This window comes from Bufo gargarizans, chromosome 3 (genome assembly GCF_014858855.1).
Source record: "Bufo gargarizans isolate SCDJY-AF-19 chromosome 3, ASM1485885v1, whole genome shotgun sequence".
NCBI classification, from domain to species: Eukaryota; Metazoa; Chordata; class Amphibia; order Anura; family Bufonidae; genus Bufo; species Bufo gargarizans.
The window spans coordinates 465,533,206-465,557,198 of record NC_058082.1 but is presented as its reverse complement, the minus strand read 5'-3'; the positions used below and the strand labels follow the sequence as shown (position 1 = coordinate 465,557,198).

At 47.1% G+C, this 23,993-nt stretch overlaps 1 protein-coding gene across 2 annotated transcripts in view; it reads right to left on the bottom strand.

Annotated features, from left to right (window-relative positions):
* The window catches only part of NUFIP2 (nuclear FMR1 interacting protein 2), a 31,124-nt gene extending 11,171 nt beyond the window's left edge, over positions 1-19,953 (bottom strand). Inside the window, exon 1 of one of the 2 annotated variants that reach the window (XM_044286700.1) lies at positions 19,595-19,953. In XM_044286700.1, coding sequence (XP_044142635.1) covers positions 19,595-19,751 — 157 coding nt within the window. In that variant the 5' untranslated portion in view covers positions 19,752-19,953. Of the gene's footprint in view, positions 1-3,403; positions 3,614-19,594 lie in introns of those variants that run through there. The other variant, XM_044286701.1, reaches the window with a different exon arrangement.
* Between the last annotated feature and the right edge of the window lie 4,040 nt (positions 19,954-23,993).

Here is a 23,993-nt window from a genome sequence, read left to right as displayed (position 1 = left end):
ACGAGGACGAGTGGTCTCTACTGCTGTTGCCCATCCTCACACAAATTCATTGTTTCTGGGCAGCAGAGTGCTGTTCACACAGGACGATCAGCCAGATGATTTAGGTGTCTGCTTAAGCAATAAAGTCATCCGATGAACGACCGTTTTATACGTTCATCGAGAGATCGGTGGCACATTTACATAGGAAGATTATCGAGAACGTCCAATAATCGACCCATGTAAATGCATCTTAAGTGATGTCATCACTAGGATATACCAGATACCATCCTCTACTAACTGGTGAGGGTCCCACAGTAATCTCTTAAACGAAAGCACCTTAACCCTTTCAGCTTTTCCTGCAAAGCTCCTCTATTGAGCAACACTGTGCAAGAAAAGTGCTCCATTTGGGTGATGAGTGGGGCCCCCGCTGACTAGTAAAGCTAGCCATATACAGAAGACAGTCAGGCAGATAGCATTTCATGACTTATTTGTATGGGTCCACTCCACTGTTCCGTGACAGCAGCTGGCAGGAGAAAGAAGGATCAGACATGCTGGATTTCAACTTGCCTGAACCCTTGCTCCTGTGGGAGATCAGCCCTCTAGGACCAACATTTAACGCCAAAATGGGGTCCCCCAAGCAGTCATGCCCTCTGAGGAGGCCACAACTTCTAGTTGGAGAATAAATGGAGAGATGGCTGAGCTGGAGTGCAGCTCTCTTCGTTGAGGAAGCCGTGAAGACCAGCTGAGCACGCTTGCTTGGCTAACTCGTATAGAAGGGAGTGGAGAGGGGGTCCCACCTCTTGAATCATATCCCGCATGGACGCAGTGGCCACCTCGGTAACTGGAAGGGCGGTCTGAGAATCCTGTTCTGGAGATAGGTGCAAGTCCTAGAGGTGGGACTGGCAGCTATCAGACATTTATGACATATTCTGTGGCAATGCCATAAATTGTCCAAAACCCCTTAAAGTGATGGCATATCAGGAGACCTATAATAAAACGTATGTGGCAAATTGAGTATTTTCACCCCTAACATGAAAATCAACTTGAAACATAAGACCTTTAAAGGCTTTGGCCCATCTCACACGTTGGTGGCATATCTTTAGGATATGCCAACAATTTCAGATAGGCATCTCTCTAGTGAGATATGCATGGCTTTCTCTCCATTCCCTTCTACGGGAGTTCAGGAAAGAGCCAAGCGAGCACGCTCGGCTCTTTCCGGAACTCCCATAGAAGTGACTGAGGGCGCAAGCGCAAACACCTCTCCATTCGCCAAGCTAGTGCTCAGCTATTTTCAGCACTGCCATAGAAGTAAATAGGAGGCCTGCTGTGCTTGCGCCTTCATTCACATTGAGAGCCCCTTTCTGGAGATAGGTGCAGGTCCCACCTTTGCGATCTGCACCTATCAGACATTGGGGGCATATCCTAGCGATATGCCACCAATGTGTGAGATGGGCCAAACCCTTTAAAGGGAACCTGTCACCTGGATTTTGTGTATAGAGCTGAGGACACGGGCTGCTAGATGGCCGCCAGCACATCCGCAATACCCAGTCCCCATAGCCCTGTGTGCTTTTATTGTGTAAAAAAAAAAAAAACGATTTGATACATATGCAATCTAACATAAAAGAGTCATATCTTACTTGTGTGACCAGAGAAGAGTCATATTTTCAAGCTCTGACTCATCTCAGGTTAATTTGTAAATGTATCAAATCAGTTTTTTTACACAATAAAAGCACACAGAGCTATGGGGACTGGGTATTGCGGATGTGCTAGCGGCCATCTAGCAACCCATGTCCTTAGCTCGATACACAAAATCCTGGTGACAGGTTCCCTTTAAGTTCTCTACTGTCGGTTCATTACCGTGGCCGTCGCATTACAACTTATCCTCTATCTATAGGATAGGGGGATAAGCATCTGGGTCTGAGAACAGGGGCCCGTGTTCCCACATTTGAACGGAGCATTAGGCAGGCGTGCGTGCTGCTTTTTCATTCAACAAAATGGAACTGCCGCAGACGGCCAAGCACTCGGCTATCTCTGGGAACTCTACAGAGCGGCAGAGTGCAGGTGTCCACTGCTGCATTCAAATGAGGGGATAAGGGCCGGCAATGTCACAGTCAGCAGGGGCCCCAGCGGACCCGGCCAATCAGAGACTTTACCCTTATCCTATGGATAAGGGACACGTTGTTGTAATGTGACAACCCCTTTAAAAATGGAGCCACATGTTTGTAATATGATGCTACATCGTTGTAAGCCAGCTATCCTAAAAAGCATATGACGGTTTTCATAGGAGGCGTCCGACCGCATTTCCTATAGCCCTGCACAGCTATGCGGGAACACTCATGACCCTGCACCACATGCACTGATCAGGAGTCTAGGAAAGCAGAGGGAGGACCTGTCATAGCGGTCGGCACCAGCTTCCCCGATAATTTACACGGATATCTGAATTCATAGAAGTTAGAGAGAAATAAACTTTTATAACACCAACGGAGGGAACCGAAACCCCCCGCACTGCTGTTCAGTGTGAATATGAACTACACGGCCAGGGGCACTCCAAACTTGGACAATTAGGGCGCCTTCAAATGCTGCAGGTTTTGTTGCAGAATTTTCTGCAACTGAAAAATCGGCTCCATTCATTTGGATGGGGAGGCGAGCCCGTGGAGTTCGGCCTCATTCAGGTGAATGGAACAGATTTTCAGTTGAGGAAAATTCTGGAACAAAATCCTCAACATGTGAAGGGGCCACTATAGGATATCCACAGGACAGGAGTCCCACCCCATGTGGAGGACGGGGTTCCCCTGCCTGGTGAGGAGGCCGTCAGCCAACACATGCAGAGCCACCTCTCCGCGTATAGGTAGTGGGTCGGGGACCCCCATGTATCAGAGATCTGCGGTATACCTGATAGAGATGATTAGCTCCTCACTACTTCATAGCTACTGGTTGCCCCTAATTGATGGCTTCTCCTCAGCATAGGTCATCAGTATCGGTGGGGTCGGAGTCCCGGCTCTGGTGAGCGCCACAGCTAACCAAGCACAGCGCCACCCATCGTATAGCGGCTGTGCTTGGATTGTTCACGTGAATGGGACTGAGGCCGCGGTGACATCACAGGTCTAGGAGGCGGACGCAGCGCTAGAGCCTCTTCATACAGCGGACTGGCGGGAGTCACTGCCCCACCAATCAGATATTGATGACCTAGCAAAATCCCAGAGAACCCTTTAAAGGGGTATCTCCGTTACTGGAAAAAAACTATCCCTCATCCACATAATAGGGGCTGTTATTTCCTGGGGTCTGACTGCTAGGACCCCCACCAAATCACAAAAATGGGTGTCCTGTATCCCCATGATTGGGGCTGCAGGTGAAGCATGTGCCGCTGTACTGTATGGACACACCATGGAGTACATGTCTATAGCAGGGCACACCGGATCACTACCTTATCCCGGCGGCACCAGCCATCGGTCACCTTGACTGCACGGTCCCGAGCTGCAGAAGGGCGGGTGGCAGTGGTTTTCGCACATCCAGCACACTCATGGCGTGCGGCACATGTCAGGACGCGGGCAGCAGGGGGCGCTTCACCACCCCTCCCCTCCAGGCAGCTGTTCACACCGTCCCGGCTTCTTGTCTCTCTCTCACCATTCAGCACGGTGCCAGAGCCGGGGGAAGTCTCGCTTCGTAACAACTTGTAGTTCACGCGAGACTTTGGAAACGAGGACCGCGCATGCCCAGATTACGCGCAAGCCAACGCGAGAACGTAGGGAGAGAGCGGATAAGATGAACGCATGCGCGGCGTTGCCCCCTGCTTGCTTGCCTTGTGTCCACCAATCAGAGCCGGAGACGTGACACCACCCGGCGCAGTGACAAGTGACAACGTGTGGCGTAACTTCTAGCGTGACTGTGAATTGTACGCGAAAACGGGAGTCAGCAAAAGCGGGGGCGCACGTAATGACTAGTGCCGCCACCTGCGTGAGCCAGGCTATCTCTGCAGTTCAGAGGCGACGCCATCTACACCGGGCGTAGTCCTAGGGGTCAGACACACTATAGGGGAAATGTAGGAAAAAAACGATTTCAACAAAATAGTGAAGTAGTTGCCCATAGCAACCAGTGAGACTAATGCTCGTATTTTCATGAAAAAAAAAAGCCATTGGATCTGAGTGGTTGCCATGGGCAACACCTCCACTTTTCAAGCACTAGATTTGATACCTCTGTGCTCCTGGCGGTAAAGTCGACCACACAGATAATTTACCTGTTGGCCGAAAGGCATCTCACCAGACAGTGGGGGAGGGGAGGTACGCCGCTGCCAGACTCCTCTAGCGATGGATCGGGCAGCCCAATCCTTATCCAGCATCTGCCGTAATGGGTATGGCCATCTTCAAGGGGTTGTCCACTACTTTACTATTGATGGCTGACCCTCAGGACTGGGTCCAATAACCCACGGCAGCACAGCTCCATCCTTTCAATTCAATGCGGCCACAAAGAGAAAACAGAAATGACTCTGTGTGCATTGCGTGGCCATTCCACACAAAAAAAAGTAATTATTATATATATATATATACATACATACATACATACATACATACATACACACACACACACCATATATATATATTATTGTCTGCATTACGGACAAAGATGGGACTGTTCTATTAGGGGCCAGCTGTTCCACAAAATGCGGAATGTACACAGCTGGTATCCATGTGTCCATGAGCCCTAAGGCTGGATTCACACTTGAGTGTATTTGATATGCGGGTTTAACGCGCGTTTTTGTCCATAGTCAACGCGTATTACGCGTTTGTGTGATTGACAGCAGTGTTGTCCAATGAAAATACAGCCCTGTCTATATGAAAGGTGTCTAATGAGAGAGAAATGCAGGTGGGAAATTTCATGTGTGTTGGGAGAGTGGATTGTTTGCAGTTATGGAATTCTCCAGAAGGCGACCAATTGCGGCAATTGTTGCATCTTGGTCAGGCTAGACATTTGCCTCTCACTAGGGTGTGGTCTTTTATTGCCTGTTGCTATGTGCCAAACGTGCGTTCGTACGCACGTTTTTCTGGTCACAAACGCGCAAAAGAACATATTTGCGCGTTACTATGCAATCCTATGGCCGCAAACGCGCGACAAAACGCCCCAAAGAAGCTCAAATACTTTTTTGAGCGCAGGGCGTTTTTCAGCGCGTTTGAAAAACGCTCAAGTGAGAACCATGGCCATAGGGAAGCATTGGTTTTCATGTGTTGAGCGTTTTACAGCGCGTTTGAACGCGCTGTAAAACGCTCAAGTGTGAACCCAGCCTACAAGCGGGCGAGTTTGGATTAAAGGTGCAGAGGATTAAAGGGGTTGCCCGACTTACATGGAAACAGTCACCACTGCAGCCAGTGTTTACAGGCTGCAGTGGTGACTGAGCCATGTACTGCATGTGACCACTGCATCCAGTCAATGGTGTCAGCTGTCTTGTGTCATATACTCCAGAAGCTGAGGCCACGTGCCATAACTGCGGCCTGGAAACACAAAGCAGAGTTGAGGACCAGTGCATTAGTGCAGGAAATGGCTAGGGACTAAGGCCCCTTTCACACAAGCGAGTATTCCGCGCAGGTGCGATGCGTGAGTTGAACGCATTGCACCCGCACTGAATCCTGACCCATTCATTTCTATGGGGCTGTTCACATGAGCGGTGATTTTCACGCATCACTTATGCGTTGCGTGAAAATTGCAGCATGCTCCTCTTTGTGCGTTGCGGTAATCCACGCAACGCAGGCCCCATAGAAGTGAATGGGGTTGCGTGAAAATCGCAAGCATCCGCAAGCAAGTGTGGATGCGGTGCGATTTTCACGCATGGGTTCTAGGTGACAGTATATTCACTGTATTATTTTCCCTTATAACATGGTTATAAGGGAAAATAATAGCATTCTGACTACAGAATGCATAGTATAATAGTGCTGGAAGGGTTAAAAAAAGTTAACTCACCTTATCCTCTTGTTCGCGTAGTTCGTTCCCGGTCTGTTCTTTGCTAGCTGTGGGCTTGGGCTAAGGGACCTTTGATGACGTCAGATCACATGCTCCATCACCATGGTGATGGACCATGTGATTGGAGCATGTGATCTGACGTCACCACAGGTCATTCAGCCCAAGCCCACAGCTAGCAAAGAACAGACCGGGAACGAACTACGCGAACAAGATGAGAAGGTGAGTTAACTTTTTTTTAACCCTTCCAGCACTATTATACTATGCATTCTGTAGTCAGAATGCTATTATTTTCCCTTATAACCAGGTTATAAGGGAAAATAATACAATCTTCAGAACATCAATCCCAAGCCCGAACTTCTGTGAAGAAGTTCGGGTTTGGGTACCAAACATGCGCGATTTTTCTCACGCGAGTGCAAAACGCATGACAATGTTTTGCACTCGCGCGGGAAAATTGCGCATTTTCCCGCAACGCACCCGGCTCTTATCCGGGCAAAAAACATGACGCCCGTGTGAAAGAGGCCTAAGTGGCATGTGTTTTGTTTTATATTTTAACACATTAAGGCCTCATGCACATGACTGTGTCTTGCAGTCTGCAAACCGCACAGCCACAAAAAAAAAAAAAAAAAAAAAAAAAAAAAAAAAGATACCAGCCGTGTGCTCGCTACCGCTTTCTTTTTTCCTTCTATAGAAATGTCCTATCCTGGTCCACAAAATGGACAAGTATAGATGTTCTACTCTTCCCCAGGACTATGGCACGGACCGCACACGGTGTGCCAACAACAGTTTTTGTGGCCTCACCGAAGTGAACGCATCTGCATCTGATCCACAAAAAAAAAAAAAATCGGATCCGTTCTAACACACAATGTAAGTCAATGGGGACGGATTTCTCTGACACAATAGAAAACAGATCCGTCCCCCATTGACTTTCAATGGAGTTCAAGACGGATCCGTCATGGCTATAGAAGACATAATACAACCGGATCCGTTCATGACGGGTGCACGCGGTTGTATTATTGTAACAGAAGAGTTTTTGCAGGTCCAGACGCTAGTGTGAAAGTAGCCTAAGGGCCCATTCAGACGGCCGTAGTGCTTTGCGTACCGCACATGACCACAACCATAATAGAAAATGCCTATTCTTGTCCGCAATTGGACATGTTCTATCCTTTCTGCGGAGCCGCGTTACGGAATAACAGATGCGGACAGCACACGGTGTGCTGTCCGCATCTGTTGAGGGCCCATAGAAATTAATGGATCTGCAAACCTTCCGGAAAATTGCGGAGCGGGTGCGGTTCCGTTCATACGGCCGTGTGAATGAGCCCTTAGTGAAATCATGTGCTGCCATCCTTAGCCCAGATCCAATCTCAAGTAGCTCATTTCGTGGAACACATATCAGAACGAGACCCTAGAGGGCATATGTGGGGTACATGTCACCGGTGTAGGGGTACCACAGGGTGTCACCAGACCATGCTCCTGTTGCAGCATGGCACCTGAAAAGATATCCTATGTACACAGCTTACAACATTTATGTCACTCTTTCCCTATCTCCAGAAGAAATGTTTGTGTGACGTGAACGCATAGCACCCGCACTGAATCCTGACCCATTCATTTTTTGTAGGAGGCGTGTCCCTTGCTGCAGTGCTGGCCAATCGCAGCACACAGCTCATAGACTGGCTATGAGCTGTGCGCTGCGATTGGCCAGTGCTGCAGCAAGGGACACGCCTCCTACAAAAAAAATCAGTCCAGTACAACAGACGGAGCTGAGACACCGGAGCCTATACCGGGCGAACGGAGCAGCGCCCAGGCATACTAGTAAGTGCAGGGGGACCCCTGGGCGCCGCTCTGCCCACAGGTATAGTTAGTTTTTAGTTTGTATAAGAGTGAAAGGTCCTCTAACTTTAATGGGTCCACAAATCCGGAGATTCTCAACGGAAGCACTACGGAGTCCTTCCATGGGGTTTCGTCCCGTACTTCCATTCCGCAAAAAGATAGGACATGTTCTATCTTTTTGCGGAACGGCCGAATCGCGGACCAACTAAAATGAATGGGTCCGCAATCTACTGCCCCACGGACTGTGTTCATGCATTGCAGGCTGCAGCACGACCACGGGGCGCACACGTTCGTGTGCAAGAGGCCTAATACAGTGCAGTTTGTCCCCTATCTCTTATCTTGTATGCACGACCAGGACGCCATTCAAATGCTTCTGGAACGACGGGGTGCTTGGGAATGCCTATTCACATTGGATGGAGTTCTCCTACTACTTTTTACGTCCCATGTGTGCGTACCCACAACTGGCATCCAGGCCAATGCAGGAGCTAGTTGCTTTTGCTGTACATCTAGAAATGGGTTAAACGAAGCAACATTTTCTTTTTCTGATGAAATTAGGACTGCATAAGCAGTGTGTGATGTAGTATCTCTTACAAGGGTCTGCAGTATATCAAGCATCCTTAAACAAGAAAGACATCAGCGGAGAGCAGCCTCGCTGCGTGCACACCCATAAGGCATTTACTACATGGACCGTCAAATGCAGACAGCCTTTATACAGCAGTTATATAACCCCTGCCTGGGGCTTTAAAGGAACACCTATTTAATGGCTCATGCACACGCAAAAAACGGATCCGCAAAAAATACGGATGACGTCGGTGGGCATTCCGTATTTTGCAGAACAGAACAGCTGGCCACTAATAGAGCAGTACTATCCTTGTCTGTAATGTGGACAATAATAGGACATGTTCTATTTTTTCCGGAATGGAAATATGGACATACGGAAACGGAATGCACACAGAGTAACGTCTGTTTTTTTTGGGGAGGGACCCATTGAAATGAATGGTTCTTTATATGGTCCACAACCCCCCCCCCCCCCCCCCCCCCAAAAAAAATACTGAAACGGACAGAAAATACGTTTGTGTGCATGAGGCCTAAGGTTTACGGACAGCATCTGTTTTCTATAAGAACTGCCTACTCATTAATACCGATGAAGCATTACAGAGCAGATTTCTATTGGAGGCCCATCAGTAACGCCACATGTTCTAACAAACTGCGAGAAGATTTCACTCCATGCCCATAACATACATCTATCATTGATCAAGCCTAGAGAAACCAGGGGGAGTCAACTGGCCTCCATACACACTATTGTATAGTCTGCTAAACCTGCCTGACAATCTAGTGTGTATGGCGAGCTCCCGGCCCTCCCCTGACAGATCATGAACGGAATGTTTTCGCCCAAACCTTTTGTTCTCTTGGGAGATAAGCCGCCACCTGAGGAGCCTTCTACTCTCTCCCAGTTTAAAACACATACACGCTGGGCCGAACTGAACATGTACGTGGCTTCGGGAGAGATGGCAGCCGACAGCCTTTAAAGGTGTATGGGCATCAACATATGTGAGCAAGCTAAGAAAATGAGACTGAGCCCCATCTGGGCAAGATGTGAAGCCAGTGATTAGAAAAAACAGTGTACAGCGCAGCAGTGTATGCCAGTGTTATATAATGAAAAATAATGATAAGTGTAAATGCTGCAAAAGATCAAGGATAAGGGTTAGTTCACACTGGCGTTAACCACCTCAGCCCCCCTAGCTTAAACCCCCTTCATGACCAGGCCACTTTTTACACTTCTGCACTACACTACTTTCACCGTTTATTGCTCGGTCATGCAACTTACCACTCAAATGAATTTTACCTCCTTTTCTTCTCACTAATAGAGCTTTCATTTGGTGGTATTTCATTGCTGCTGACATTTTTACTTTTTTTTGTTATTAATCGAAATTTAACAAAATTTTTGCACAAAAAAAAAAATACATTTTTCACTTTCAGTTGTAAAATATTTTAAAAAAAACGACATCTATATATAAATTTTTCTCTAAATTTATTGTTCTACATGTCTTTGATAAAAAAAAAATGTTCGGGTAAAAAAAAAAAAAAAATGGTTTGGGTAAAAGTTATAGCGTTTACAAACTATGGTACAAAAATGTGAATTTCCACTTTTTGAAGCAGCTCTGACTTTCTGAGCACCTGTCATGTTTCCTGAGGTTCTACAATGCCCAGACAGTAGAAAAACCTCATTTCGGAAAGTAGACACCCTACGGAATTCGCTGATGGGCATAGTGGGTTCATAGAACTTTTTATTTTTTTGTCACAAGTTAAAGGAAAATTATGAATTTTTTTTTTTCCTTACAAAGTCTCATATTCCAGTAACTTGTGACAAAAAATAAAAACTTCCATGAACTCACTATGCCCATCATGAAATACCTTGGGGTGTCTTCTTTCCAAAATGGGGTCACTTGTGGGGTAGTTATAACAAATGGCCTGTGAAATCCAAAAGGTGCTCTTTGGAATGTGGGCCCCTTTGCCAACCTAGGCTGCAAAAAAGTGTCACATATCTGGTATCGCCGTACTCAGGAGAAGTTGGGCAATGTGTTTTGGGGTGTCATTTTACAGATACCCATGCTGTGTGAGAGAAATATCTTGGTCAAATGCCAACTTTTTTTTTTTTTTATACAAAAGTTGGCATTTGACCAAGATATTTCTCTCACCCAGCATGGGTATATGTAAAATGACACCCCAAAACACATTGCCCAACTTCTCCCGAGTACGGCGATACCACATGTGCGACACTTTTTTGCAGCCTAGGTGGGCAAATGGGCCCACATTCCAAAGAGCACCTTTCGGATTTCACAGGCCATTTTTTACAGATTTTGATTTCAAACTACTTCGCACGCATTTGGGCCCCTAAAATGCCAGGGCAGTATAACTACACAACAAGTGACCCCATTTTTGAAAGAAGACACCCCAAGGTATTTTGTGATGGGCATAGTGAGTTCATGGAAGTTTTATTTTTTGTCACAAGTTAGTGGAATATGAGACTTTGTAAGAAAAAATAAAATAAAAAATTCATCATTTTCCGCTAACTTGCGACAAAAAGATAAAAAAAAATTCTAGGAAATCCCCATGCCCCTCACGGAATACCTTGGGGTGTCTTCTTAAGAAAATGGGGTCACTTGTGGGGTAGTTATACTGCCCTGGCATTTTAGGGGCCCTAATGCGTGAGAAGTAGTTTGAAATCAAAATCTGTAAAAAATGGCCCATGAAATCCGAAAGGTGCTCTTTGGAATGTGGGCCCCTTTGCCCACCTAGGCTGCAAAAAAGTGTCACACATATGGTATCGCCGTACTCAGGAGAAGTTGGGGAATGTGTTTTGTGGTGTCATTTTACAAATACCTATGCTGGGTGAGAGAAATATCTCGGCAAAAGACAACTTTTCCCATTTTTTTATACAAAGTGATCAACGTGGCATAAAACACTAAAAAGTGCTGCAGTGACCATACTCATTAAGGTCGATTATCACATAGTGGTGCGCTGGAAAAACATACCAGTCTGTGTGTTACATACAGTCTAGGGATGGGCGACTCGACTTCGCAGGAACCATCTGAAGTCGATTCGCATAAAACTTTGTTTCAATACTGTATCCGAACAGCATTAGAATGTATTGGCTCTGATAAACCGAAGTTATTACTAAGCGAAATCTCGCGAGACTTTGCGTAATAACTTCCTAAATTGATTTCTACTGTAAAAAAAAAAAAAAAAATCTCCCGATGTTTCATCCAAAGTTGATTCGCTCATCCCTAATACAGACCACTTTGGATAGGTCACACTTGGTGGTAGCCACACCTGTCCACCTCAGCCCTACTCACTTCTATAGAGCTCAGCTGCAATTCCAGGCACAACCCATGGCCTTAGGCCTCATGCACACAAATGTATTTGGTTTCTGTTTCAGTTCAGTTTTTTTTGCCGATAGGATTTGGACCCATTAATTTCAATGGGTCCGCAAAAATGCAGACAGTACACCGTGTGCTATCCGCATCCGTATGTCCGTTCCGTAGTCCCGCAAAAAATAAATAAAAATAACATGTCCTATTATTGTCAGTTTTGCGGACAAGGATAGGCATGGTTAGAATGGACCCGCAATGGACTCCGTTTTTGGTGGATCCGTAATTTGCGGACCGCAAAACACATACGGTCGTGTGCATGTAGCCTTACTTAGCCATCTCTGGAACTCCCATAGAAATGAATGGAGTGGACTCGCGACTGCTCTTGGATTGGCCTCCACCACTTGTCAGCAACACAGGCCAATCCGAGGGCAGCAGGAAATATCTCGGCAAAATACTCAGTGTGCATCAGGTAGTCTGAGAAGCAGTGCAGCCACCTTAAGGCTAGGTCTGCACGACGACATTTGTCGCACCAATGTCGCGCGACAATTTTTATAATAGCAGTCTATGGTGTCGCACTGCAACATGCTGCGACTGCGACGAAACAGTTGCAGAAAATCTATTTGAGATAGCTTTTTCTGTGACACCATAGACTGCGACACCATAGACTGCTATTATAAAAATTGTTGCGCGACAAATGTCTTTGTGTAAATGGCAGAATAGGAGCCCGGGAAGTAGAGGAGCTACAGCTGAGAAGTAGGTCACCAGGTAAGTGTTCTGTTCATTCCCCAATTAGGCCTCTTTCACATGTCCATGATGAGATCCAGGACAAGTCCATGTGTCCATTTTTTGCCCTCCACGTGTCATCTGTATTCTACATGCACTGCTAGGCTAAAAAGGTTTTTCCAGTGCATCTCCTACCAATGGTCTGTGAAAACCACTGACAAAACACGGGTGGCATCCGTGTTATGTCCATGGTTCTCACTGAACCATAGATTATAATGTGTGTGAGGGATTTGTAATCATGGACAAAATAGAGCATGCTTCCATGGTGTCACCACTGACCCAAGGTCTGTGAAGAACCACATTGAAGTCAATGGGTATATGAGCGGCCTGTGGAGACCACGATCAGCACACGTCTAGGACACACTGATGTGCCCTCTATCCTCAGACATTAATAAAAGTGTGCTTCCGTGTCCATGCCTCCACAACAAAAAAGAGAAGATTGAAGACAATGGATGATCGCACTGGGGGGGAAACGAAGTGTGTTGAGGACTGATGGCAGGGGGTCTGATGAGTTTTTATAAAAGGAAAACAGTCTTAATTCATAATTTTTCTCATTAGATTACTCAATCATAAAAAATAAATCAATTACTGAAATACGGTAATCGTTTACTGCAGCCCTACAACCGGTGCCCATGTTTTGTGGGCACAGCCTTATAGCAATTATCCAGGCTTAAGATATTGATGACCTATCTCTAGATAGCTCGAGCTGCAGTATGCCAACATAGCCACTACTCAATGGGCAGAACGTCTGGTTCTGTTCATGGTGTTATTTTCTGTGCCGGTGGTGATGGACCCCCACTGAGCTGATATTGATAACAGCAGCCTGGCTATTTGTTGGCTGGGCTGCATCATGTACAGACACCCCTAAAAATGGAGGGGGGGGGGGATTTACTACTCCCATTATGTATTTTGGACACCTTTTTGGGCCACACTAAACAAGGGGGCATGGCTTAGTGGATACGGGCATTGTGTTAGAATTGTGCCGCAATGTAACCTGACGAATAGTTGGCGTGAAGCTAGACATCCAGGAGTATGCACCAAATTGTCAAAAAATTATTATTTTGGCACACCATCAGACTAATGTTCATACTGTCTAAATATTAGCCAGGAACAGTAAACCTCCCCCAGAGTTTTGTCTTATAGAGCTGAAGGCCGTGGACGTCGGGTCAGCCCGAGGGCCTGTTTTATAACACTCTTTAGTGATTCAGACATTTATCATGAGATGTGCAGCGATGTAAGTGGCTTAGTCATTAAATAAAATATAAACCCGATTGCCATTTTCCGTTGTTTCCCACTTCTCTGGATACAGCCAGCAGAACGTTTGCTTTCTGGTTGCTACGTCCAGGCCATGTATAGAACGTGACCGCAGGTTCACATCTCTTCTCCCTACATCCTGGGTATATATTAGGAAACGCTTCCAACAAATACTCGGAATGCGGCCTTCGGGTATAATGGGTGCGTATATACAAGACTGTGGACATAATCACGGCAGCCAAGACAGGATCTATTACCGACATTGAGGACTGGGAAATGATTAGGAAAGAGAAGGACTATATTGTAAAGAGACTTAACCCTTTTAAGACAGTATTTTTATTTATTCATTTAAGTTCTTTCCTCCACCTCCTTCTGAGAACAATATTTTTATTTATTTTTTGCTTTTCTGTTCACATAGCGACATAAGGGATTCTTTTTGGGGGCCAAGTTATATTTTATAATGGCACAACTTCATTTACCATATTTTGCATTGGAAAACAGGAAAAATATATATTTTGTGGGGTGAAATTAAAAAGAAACTGAATAAAACAATTCCAACATGGTATTTTGTTTTTACCGCATTCATCGTTTGCTAAAAATTACAATCTTATTGTGTGGCTCAAAACAGTTACAGCAATACCCATAACAGTTATCGCAGACCCATTACGTATTTATACAGTATTTTTATCTGCAGAGTTCTTGCTTGTTTTTTCCAGGACAAGTTGGAATTTTAATTATCACCGTAAGTTTTATTAGGGTACATATGATTTTTGCGGATCCGCAAAAAAAACGGAAGCCGCCCCTGTGCCTTACGCAATTTGCGGAAAGGAACAGGCGGCCCATTATAGAAATGCCTATTCTTGTCCGCAAAACAGAGAAGAATAGGACAGGTTATATTTTTTTTTGCGGGGCTACGGAACGGAGCAACAGATGCGGACAGCACACGGAGTGCTGTCCACATCTTTTGCGGCCCCATTGAAGTGAGTGCGGACCAAAACAGCGTGTGCATGAGGCCTTAGTGTAAAACCACTGATGTGTGGACAAACATTAAAATCGATAGGAACGTGCAGTGTCTGCACACAAATAGCACACGTCCGTGATTCACTCAGTTGTGAATGAGGCCTTACGGTGGCAGTACTTTGAAATGCAGCATGCTGTCGGTGTGACATTTTTGACCACATTCACCACGTATACAGTGGCACACTTAAATGTATTTAACATGGCAACGGTGCGCGTTCTCTGCACTCCATGTGAACGAAGATCTAAAAGGACGATTTACACGTTGCTGACGTCTCAATTTTTGCAGAATTTTTCACAAAATCACAACAGAACTGCCCCGATAGCAGCGTTTTTTTTTTATCAAACTAAAAATATACGTTTTCTGTGGTCCCAGCAGTTGTAGCCAAGTGCAGCTGTTTAGAGGACCCTGGGCTTTATCCATAGGGCCCCATTCACCTGATGGAGGCCATTCATATCCCTTCTCCCTGCCAGGAAAGTTCAGCGCACTGGGATGAAACGCTCAAAGGCAGTCTGCACAGCGCCTTACAGGTGCATTCCCAGCAGTGGTTGACTGGGCACAGAGGCAATGCCCACACGATCACCTTAAAGGGGTTTTTCATACCTCATGTACATCTTCCCCATGCTATTTTTTATTCTCAGTTTAGGTTCTGGTGACCAGTTTGCACCCTGCAAACCAATCAATCACTCTGGTTTCCCTACATCCTGTATCCAACCAAACCCATGATGCACTTCTCCTTTCTCTGCCACACCTCCAGCACCGCCCCTAACCATTCCCAGCTAGTTACATGGACACTCCCCTATCACTGCCCCGCCCATGGACATAAGATCACAGGAAATGAGAGCTGCATGGACATGGTCATGTGACCACAGCCCGGAACGGGAGACAAGCGCAATAAAAGTAGGAGATATTACAAAATTAGAGCAACCTTCATAAAGGATTATTGTAAAGGATGCTGATGCAAACTGGAAAACCCCTTTAATGTTATAGTGTGCCAAGGCTCCTAAACTTCCTCAGGACCCTCACATGCGATCAATGGAAAGGGCTTCCAAAACACACCCATCAGTCTTAGCCTTCATGCAAAAGAGATCTGCACGGTACGAATCTGTAATAAGGCCCCTTTCACACTTCATTTCTTGCTTCTGTTGCAGGCATGTGTCGGGACTCTTCCCCAACATATACGGGGTGAGGCAGAAGCCAGGACACCCCATTTATCTGGTGTAATTTGTGGAAAATTGACTTCCAATACGTGCAAATATTCATTGGGAGGGAGACTGCATTATCTGGTGGTGGAAACGTTTTTGGACTCCATTTTGAGAGCGGGAGGACGGCGGTCAGGTCATATCAATCTTGACAAAAATTTACTCAAACAAACTGGAAGTGGCAGTTTTAACCTAGTTTTGGCTACTTTCACACTAGCGTTTTTACCGGATCCGGCAGGGCTCAGCAAAAACGCTTCCGTTACTGATAATACAACCATCTGCATCCATTATGAACGGATCCGCTTGTATCATCTTTAACGTAGCCAAGAGGGATCCGTCCTGACAAACAATGCAAGTCAATGAGCACAGATCCGTTTTCTCTGACAGATCTGTCCCCCATTGACTTTCAGTGGAGTTCATGACGGATCCGTCTTGGCTATGTTACAGATAATACAACCGGATCCATTCATAACAGATGCCTGTGGTTGTATTATCAGAACGGAAGCGTTTTTGCTGATCCCTGCCGGATCCAGCAAAAACGCTGGTGTGGAAGTAGCCTAGAAGATCCATCTGCATCAGTTATGAACGGATCCGGTTATTATCTTTAACGCAGCCAAGAGAGATCTGTCATGACCTCCACTGAGTCAATGGGGGACTGATCCGTTTTCTATTGTGGCAGATTGTGTCGGAGTTAAACGGATCTGTCACCATTGACTTGCATTGGGGGTCATACCGGATCCATCTTGCTCCGCATCCCATGACGGAAAGAAAACCGCAGTATGCTGCAGTTTGCTCTCCGCTATGAGAATGGAACACTGGCATGGTGGCACCACGGTCTCATGAATATAGCTGTAAGGCTCATGCACGTGGGCATTTTTTGCGGTCCACAAAGTTCGGATCTGCAAAACGTATGTACCACATTACGCTGAACGGCACGTGCTGCCCTCTATAGAGCTGTCCTATCCTTGTCCGTAAAATGGACATATTCATTTTTTTTTGTGGGACCGCAGAACAGACATAAGAATGCAGACCGCACGCGGTTTGCTGTCCACATGTCACATTGGGAAGTGGGGGAAACACCCCACCATACAACGTAAAACAGACGGACAAGCAACTAGGCCAGAGGCTGGGATAAGGGAGCTGGTCCCCTTCTATTGCATCCCTAATCCACGCCCTAACTCCTCACCGTATGAGTGGACCTGGATGGTAGGACGGCTCATACCTAGGACCCTGAGTCGCCCTGATAGTCCCTCAAATAGAGAAAGGGGATGAGACAACAGGTTCACCCCAGACACGGATAAACAGGAGTCTCACTGCACTGCTACTGGATCGGCAGGTAAGAGCCCCGAACAACATGCACTTACCTGCCTCTGCAACCACGACGACTGGACACCATGCAGATGTACTGGAACCTGTTCACCTCACAGGACACAGCACAAAACACAAACATGGAATCCAGCAAACCAGAAACTGCCTGGACCCCCATGCGGATAGAATGCATGGCGGCCCCAGCAGAGCGGCACATTGACTACTGGCTCCCCCTCCGGGGAACCCCGAGACCCTCTTCCGGATGCACAGACAAACAAGGGGATGTCTAGCAACCATGCCGGGCAATACATTAAACTAGATATAACAACAAATCCCCAAACATAACAGGTAAGGTAGGGAACAAGGAGGAGAACATAGGGAGACATCGCTAAAGACCTTGATGTTCCACAAGGAAGCCTTCACAGACAGGAGCAAAGCTCCTTCTCCTACAGTGGCAGACAAACTGACCTAAAGCCCACAACTCCAACATAAGAAGAGCCATGAGGCCACACCCAGCTCCACCTGGCACACACCTTAACCCCGAACACACCAAAATGGGAAGGAACACCAGACTTAAAGGGGAAGTGTCCAAACATGCTAAAACAACATGTTACCATCGGCAACAAGCATGCAGGGCACAAGTGTCACAGTCCACTACCACCAGACCACATCTTTTGTGGCCCATTGAAGTGAATGGGTCCGCATCCAAAGTGCAAATAATGCGGACAAAACCCACGGTCATGTGCATGAGCCCTTACACTGGGTTTTTTTCTTACAGTTTCTGTGACAATCTGAGACATATTGTTATCATTGCTTTGCTAAAAACATGGGGGGGGGGGGGTCATTCACTAAGGGTTAATTCACACGGCCGCTATCTCCAATGCATGGGCACCATCCGTGTGGCTGCCGCGACTAATCCAGACCCATTCAACTTGAATGGGTCCATGAGCCGTCCACACCGCAAAAAAATAAAAAAATAGTTCAAACATGTTCAATTTGTTTGCGGTGCGGAGGCACGGAGAGAAACCCCATGGAAGCACTCTGTAGTTCTTCCGTGGGGTTGCGTGCCTCCGTTCTGCACTGACCTTCCGGATTGCGGACCGCATCTGTGATGTGGGGGTGCACACGGCCGCGCGCATGAGCCCTAACTGCGCTACGCCAGTCTTTGGGGTATAAAAAGTCTCAAGACCTTGTTTTGCGACTTTTTAAACACATGTGACACTATACGGGAAAGTATGCCTGGACAAGCCCTTTAAAGGGGTTGACAAATTATTAACAGGATAGGAGAGCTGATCGTCAGACGTCCGATCGCTGGGGCCCGTGTTCCCTGTTTGAAGGGAGCTGCAGACGTGAATGTGTCCGCCGATCCATTCAGCTTTATGTACGCTAGGAGCACAATAGGGTGTGCGGTACACTAAAATGCCATAAAGGAGAACTGCGTGGTGGTACACCAGTATTAGTAGATATGCAGGAATGTACAGGAATATCAGAGCGTGGCCAAAGGGCACCCAGGGCATCAGGGTTATACAAGGACCCACTGTCCTACTCAATGGCGAGGACACCAAGGAAACCCCCTTTAACTGGTGATTCACAATTGAATTGTAAAGCGCTATATAAATAAAGATTATAATGTACAGGCACTGAATGTGTTAAATGACAAACCTAGTCCCTAAGCCTCCATTCATACTGGTAGAAAGCCGCCCATTATATAACGGAGACACCAGGCCCATGTGCCACATCTTCTAGAATATTCAGCAGAGAGAACCAGAGCCCAGGACAGGGGTGTCAGGGGCACACCGCCCCACATCGTCCACACAGGGCAGAGGCGGTTCAGGCGACTCCCTGGCTCGGGCTGCTGACACCAGGCCGCATCAAGCAGCTGACTGGAAGGGGAGGGGAAAGCGGCAGCCGGCCGGGGAGAATTCAGGTTAACCCCCTGCGGCAAGCAGCCGGGCCTGAGCGGCTTTACGTAACTACACCCCAAAGTGGTGAATAACCCCATCAGGTAACCCCTGTACCCCTCCCCTCCGGCATATAGATATACAGAGGCAAGGATTTATATGATAAATGGAAAAACGCAAATGGTTAAAAGTCAATCGCTTTGTAGCTGTAAAGTACGCCACGGACACGGCCTGGTAACAATGTATCAGAGCCTGAGAGTATGTGGCACAGAGGTGTCTCACGTCAGCAAACGGCTCTTATCCTGCAGGCAAAGTGAACAGAAGCCACCGACCCAAATGGCCTGATCATCGCCATCATCCCACTAAAAGCTTCACCTCCACATGGCAGCTGAGAAGCCCTAGCCCAACATGCCCGTGTGTGGCACTGCCAGGCCAGCACACCCCGATGCCCACCTGTGACCCCCCATCACCCTGCGGTAAGCGCCCCCCGGTGCCGACCTGTTTTCTTCTGGTGCGTTTCCTGGTGCGGTAGGGCGTGTTTCTGGTCATGTTTTATCGGCTTTGGCTGGTGTTTGGCGCTGCCCTCTGCTCCATGCTGCAGGCTGCCCGGGTGTTGGTGGTAGCTGTGGTGCTGCGGGCCAGCCTGCTCCTCCATTGAAGTGTCTGGGCTCCCCCTGTGCTGGCGGCAGAGCACGGAGCCCTCTCTGAGGTGGCTGCAGCCGGGACTCCTCCGCTCAGGGACTTTCTAGAAACGATTGACGGTCTCTCTCCAGCAATCAGACCTCTCCGAGTGCCGTCCTCTCCTCCTCCGGCCCCGGCCTCCCCAGGTCTCCCCTCCCTGCACAACTTCGCTTCTGCAACCTCACAGGGCTGGGCTTCAACGTCAGCACTATGGCTCCCACCAGCCTCTACACCGAGCAGCGTCCTCACCGAGTGTGCCAACACTATACTGCCATAGACACAGCAGCAACAATACTGCCATATACACTATACTGCCATAGACACAGCATCAGCAATACTGCCATAGACACTATACTGCCATAGACACAGCACAAGACCATCATATACACTATACTGCCATAGACACGGCACAAGACCATCATATACACTATACTGCCATAGACACAGCAGCAGCAATACTGCCATCGACACAGCATCGACAATACTGCCATATACACTATACTGCCATAGACACAGCACAAGACCATCATATACACTATACTGCCATAGACACAGCACAAGACCATCATATACACTATACTGCCATAAACACAGCAGCAACAATACTGCCATATACACCTCATCGACAATACTGCCATATACACAGCACAAGACCATCATATACACTATACTGCCATAGACACTATACTGCCATAGACACAGCACAAGACCATCATATACACTATACTGCCATAGACACAGCACAAGACCATCATATACACTATACTGCCATAGACACAGCATCAACAATACTGCCATAGACACAGCACAAGACCATCATATACACTATACTGCCATAGACACTATACTGCCATAGACACAGCACAAGACCATCATATACACTATACTGCCATATACACCGCATCAACAATACTGCCATATACACTATACTGCCATAGACGCAGCACAAGACCATCATATACACTATACTGCCATAGACACAGCATCAACAATACTGCCATATACACTATACTGCCATATACACAGCATCAACAATACTGCCATATACACTATACTGCCATATACACAGCATCAACAATACTGCCATAGACACAGCATCAACAATACTGCCACAGACACAGCATCAACAATACTGCCATATACACAGCACAAGACCACCATATACACTATACTGTCACATACACAGCATCAACAATACTGTCATATACACTATACTGCCATAGACACAGCATCAACAATACTGCCATAGACACAGCACAAGACCATCATATACACTATACTGCCATAGACACTATACTGCCATAGACACCGCACAAGACCATCATATACACTATACTGTCACATACACAGCATCAACAATACTGCCATATACTCAGCACAAGACCATCATATACACTATACTGCCATAGACACAGCACAAGACCATCATATACACTATACTGCCATATACACAGCATCAACAATACTGCCATAGACACTATACTGCCATAGACACAGCACAAGACCGTCATATACACTCAGGGCCGGCCTTTGGGGTGTGCGGGCTGTGCGGCCGCACAGGGCGCCATAGCAACAGGGGCGCTAGGCGGCCGACAGCTTGCAGTGTAATATGCGGCAGGCGAGGCAGCACTTGTGTTCTCCCTCGGGGCGGCCCCCAGCCCCCTCCCCTGTTTGACCTGATTCCCCCTCCCCTTTGTCCCCCTCCCCTGAGGTGGCGGCGGCTAGGCACAGGGAGATGAGCGCTTCCATTGTGGAAGCGCTCATCTCCAGTCAACTGTATCGCCGTCCTTAGGACAGCGATACAGATGCCTGCCTGTGCTGCGGTAGGGGAGGGGAGGCGTGTTCCTTTCCCTTCCTCTGATAGCCTATCAGAGGCCGGCGCGATGACGTCATCGCGCCGCCTGAGCCATACAGCGTGGGACACAGGCCAGAAGAGGCCTCCATCGCATCGCTGACATGGAGGTAAGTATGTGTGTTTTTTTATTTTTTTTATTATGTATAATACTTTTACTGGCGGGGGCTTTTATTACTGGCAAAGGGGGGGGCTGTTATTACTGGCAAAGGGGGGCTGTTATTACTGGCGGGGGCTGTTATTACTGGCACAGATCGGCTCTTATTACTGACACAGAGGGGCTCTTATTACTGGGGGCTGTTATTACTGGCACAGAGGGGCTGTTATTACTGGCACAGAGGGGCTCTTATTACTGGGGGCTGTTATTACTGGCACAGAGGGGCTCTTATTACTGGGGGCTGTTATTACTGGCACAGAGGGGCTGTTATTACTGGGGACTGTTATTACTGGGGGCTGTTATTACTGGCACAGAGGCGCTCTTATTACTGGGGGCTGTTATTACTGGCACAGAGGGGCTCTTATTACTGGGGGCTGTTATTACTGGCACAGAGGGGCTCTTATTACTGGGGGCTGTTATTACTGACACAGAGGGGCTCTTATTACTGGGGGCTGTTATTACTGACACAGAGGGGCTCTTATTACTGGGGGCTGTTATTACTGGCACAGAGGGGCTGTTATTACTGGGAGCTGTTATTACTGGGGGCTGTTATTACTGGCACAGGGGGGCTGTTATTACTGGGGGCTGCTATTACTGGCACAGGGGGGCTGCTATTACTGGCATAGGGGGCTATTATTACTGGCACGGGGGGGGGGGCTGTTAATACTGGCACATGATTGGGGGCACTATAGGGGCATCTACTGAGGCCACAAAGAAGGGGTATTTTATATGGGCTCTCTGTACAGTACAATTTTATACTGGGACACATGGTGGGTACTATGGGGAAGGGGGGAGAGGAGTACTATGGGGTCATCTACGGGGGGCACTAAGAAGGGGTATTTTATACTTGCAAATTATGGGGGACACTGAGGGCATCTACTGGAGCATTTTATACTGGTACATTATTGGGGGCACTAGGAGGAAGGAGGGTGTGGAGCACTATGGGGTCATTTACTAGGGGCACTATATAGGGGTATTTTATACTGGCACATTATGGGGGCACTATGAGGACATTAGCTCAAATGGGGGCATTACAAGGGGGTATTTTTTGCACTGTCACATTATAAGGAGAATTATTACTACTGGGGGGGGCATTATGGTGGGCTTTATTACTCCCCCATGGTATGACCCCCTAGTAGCAGCACCAGCCTCTCCCTGCTCTGCTATCCCTCTGCCCCTTCTCCAAATACTTATTATGAAATCTTTCTCATTAGGATAAAACACCTCATCAGCTCCGCCAAGCCCCCGGCCAAAGTGTGGAAGTGGCGTCTGAGATCCCCAAGGGCCAAGCCAAGTAACTGTGAGTTTTCATGTGAAATATGTTTGTTATACACATATAGCCTACACTGTGCCACACAATATTTTTTTTTATTTTTTTTTTGAGGGGGGGGGGGGGGGGCGCCACAAGGTTAGCTCGCACAGGGCGCCTGAACACCTAAGGCCGGCCCTGTATACACTATACTGTCATAGACACTATACTGCCATAGACACAGGAGCAACAATACTGCCATAGACACTATACTGCCATATACACAGCATCAAAAATACTGCCATATACACAGCACAAGACCATCATATACACTATACTGCCATATACACCGCATCAACAATACTGCCATATACACTATACTGCCATAGACGCAGCACAAGACCATCATATACACTATACTGCCATAGACACAGCATCAACAATACTGCCATATACACTATACTGCCATAGACACAGCATTAACAATACTGCCATATACACTATACTGCCATATACACAGCATCAACAATACTGCCATATACACTATACTGCCATATACACAGCATCAACAATACTGCCACAGACACAGCATCAACAATACTGCCATATACACAGCACAAGACCACCATATACACTATACTGTCACATACACAGCATCAACAATACTGTCATATACACTATACTGCCATAGACACATCATCAACAATACTGTCATAGACACAGCACAAGACCATCATGTACACTATACTGCCATAGACACAGCATCAACAATACTGCCATATACACTATACTGCCATAGACGCAGCATCAACAATACTGTCATAGACACAGCACAAGACCATCATATACACTATACTGTCATATACACAGCATCAACAATACTGCCATAGACACAGCACAAGACCATCATGTACACTATACTGTCATATACACTACATCAACAATACTGTCATATACA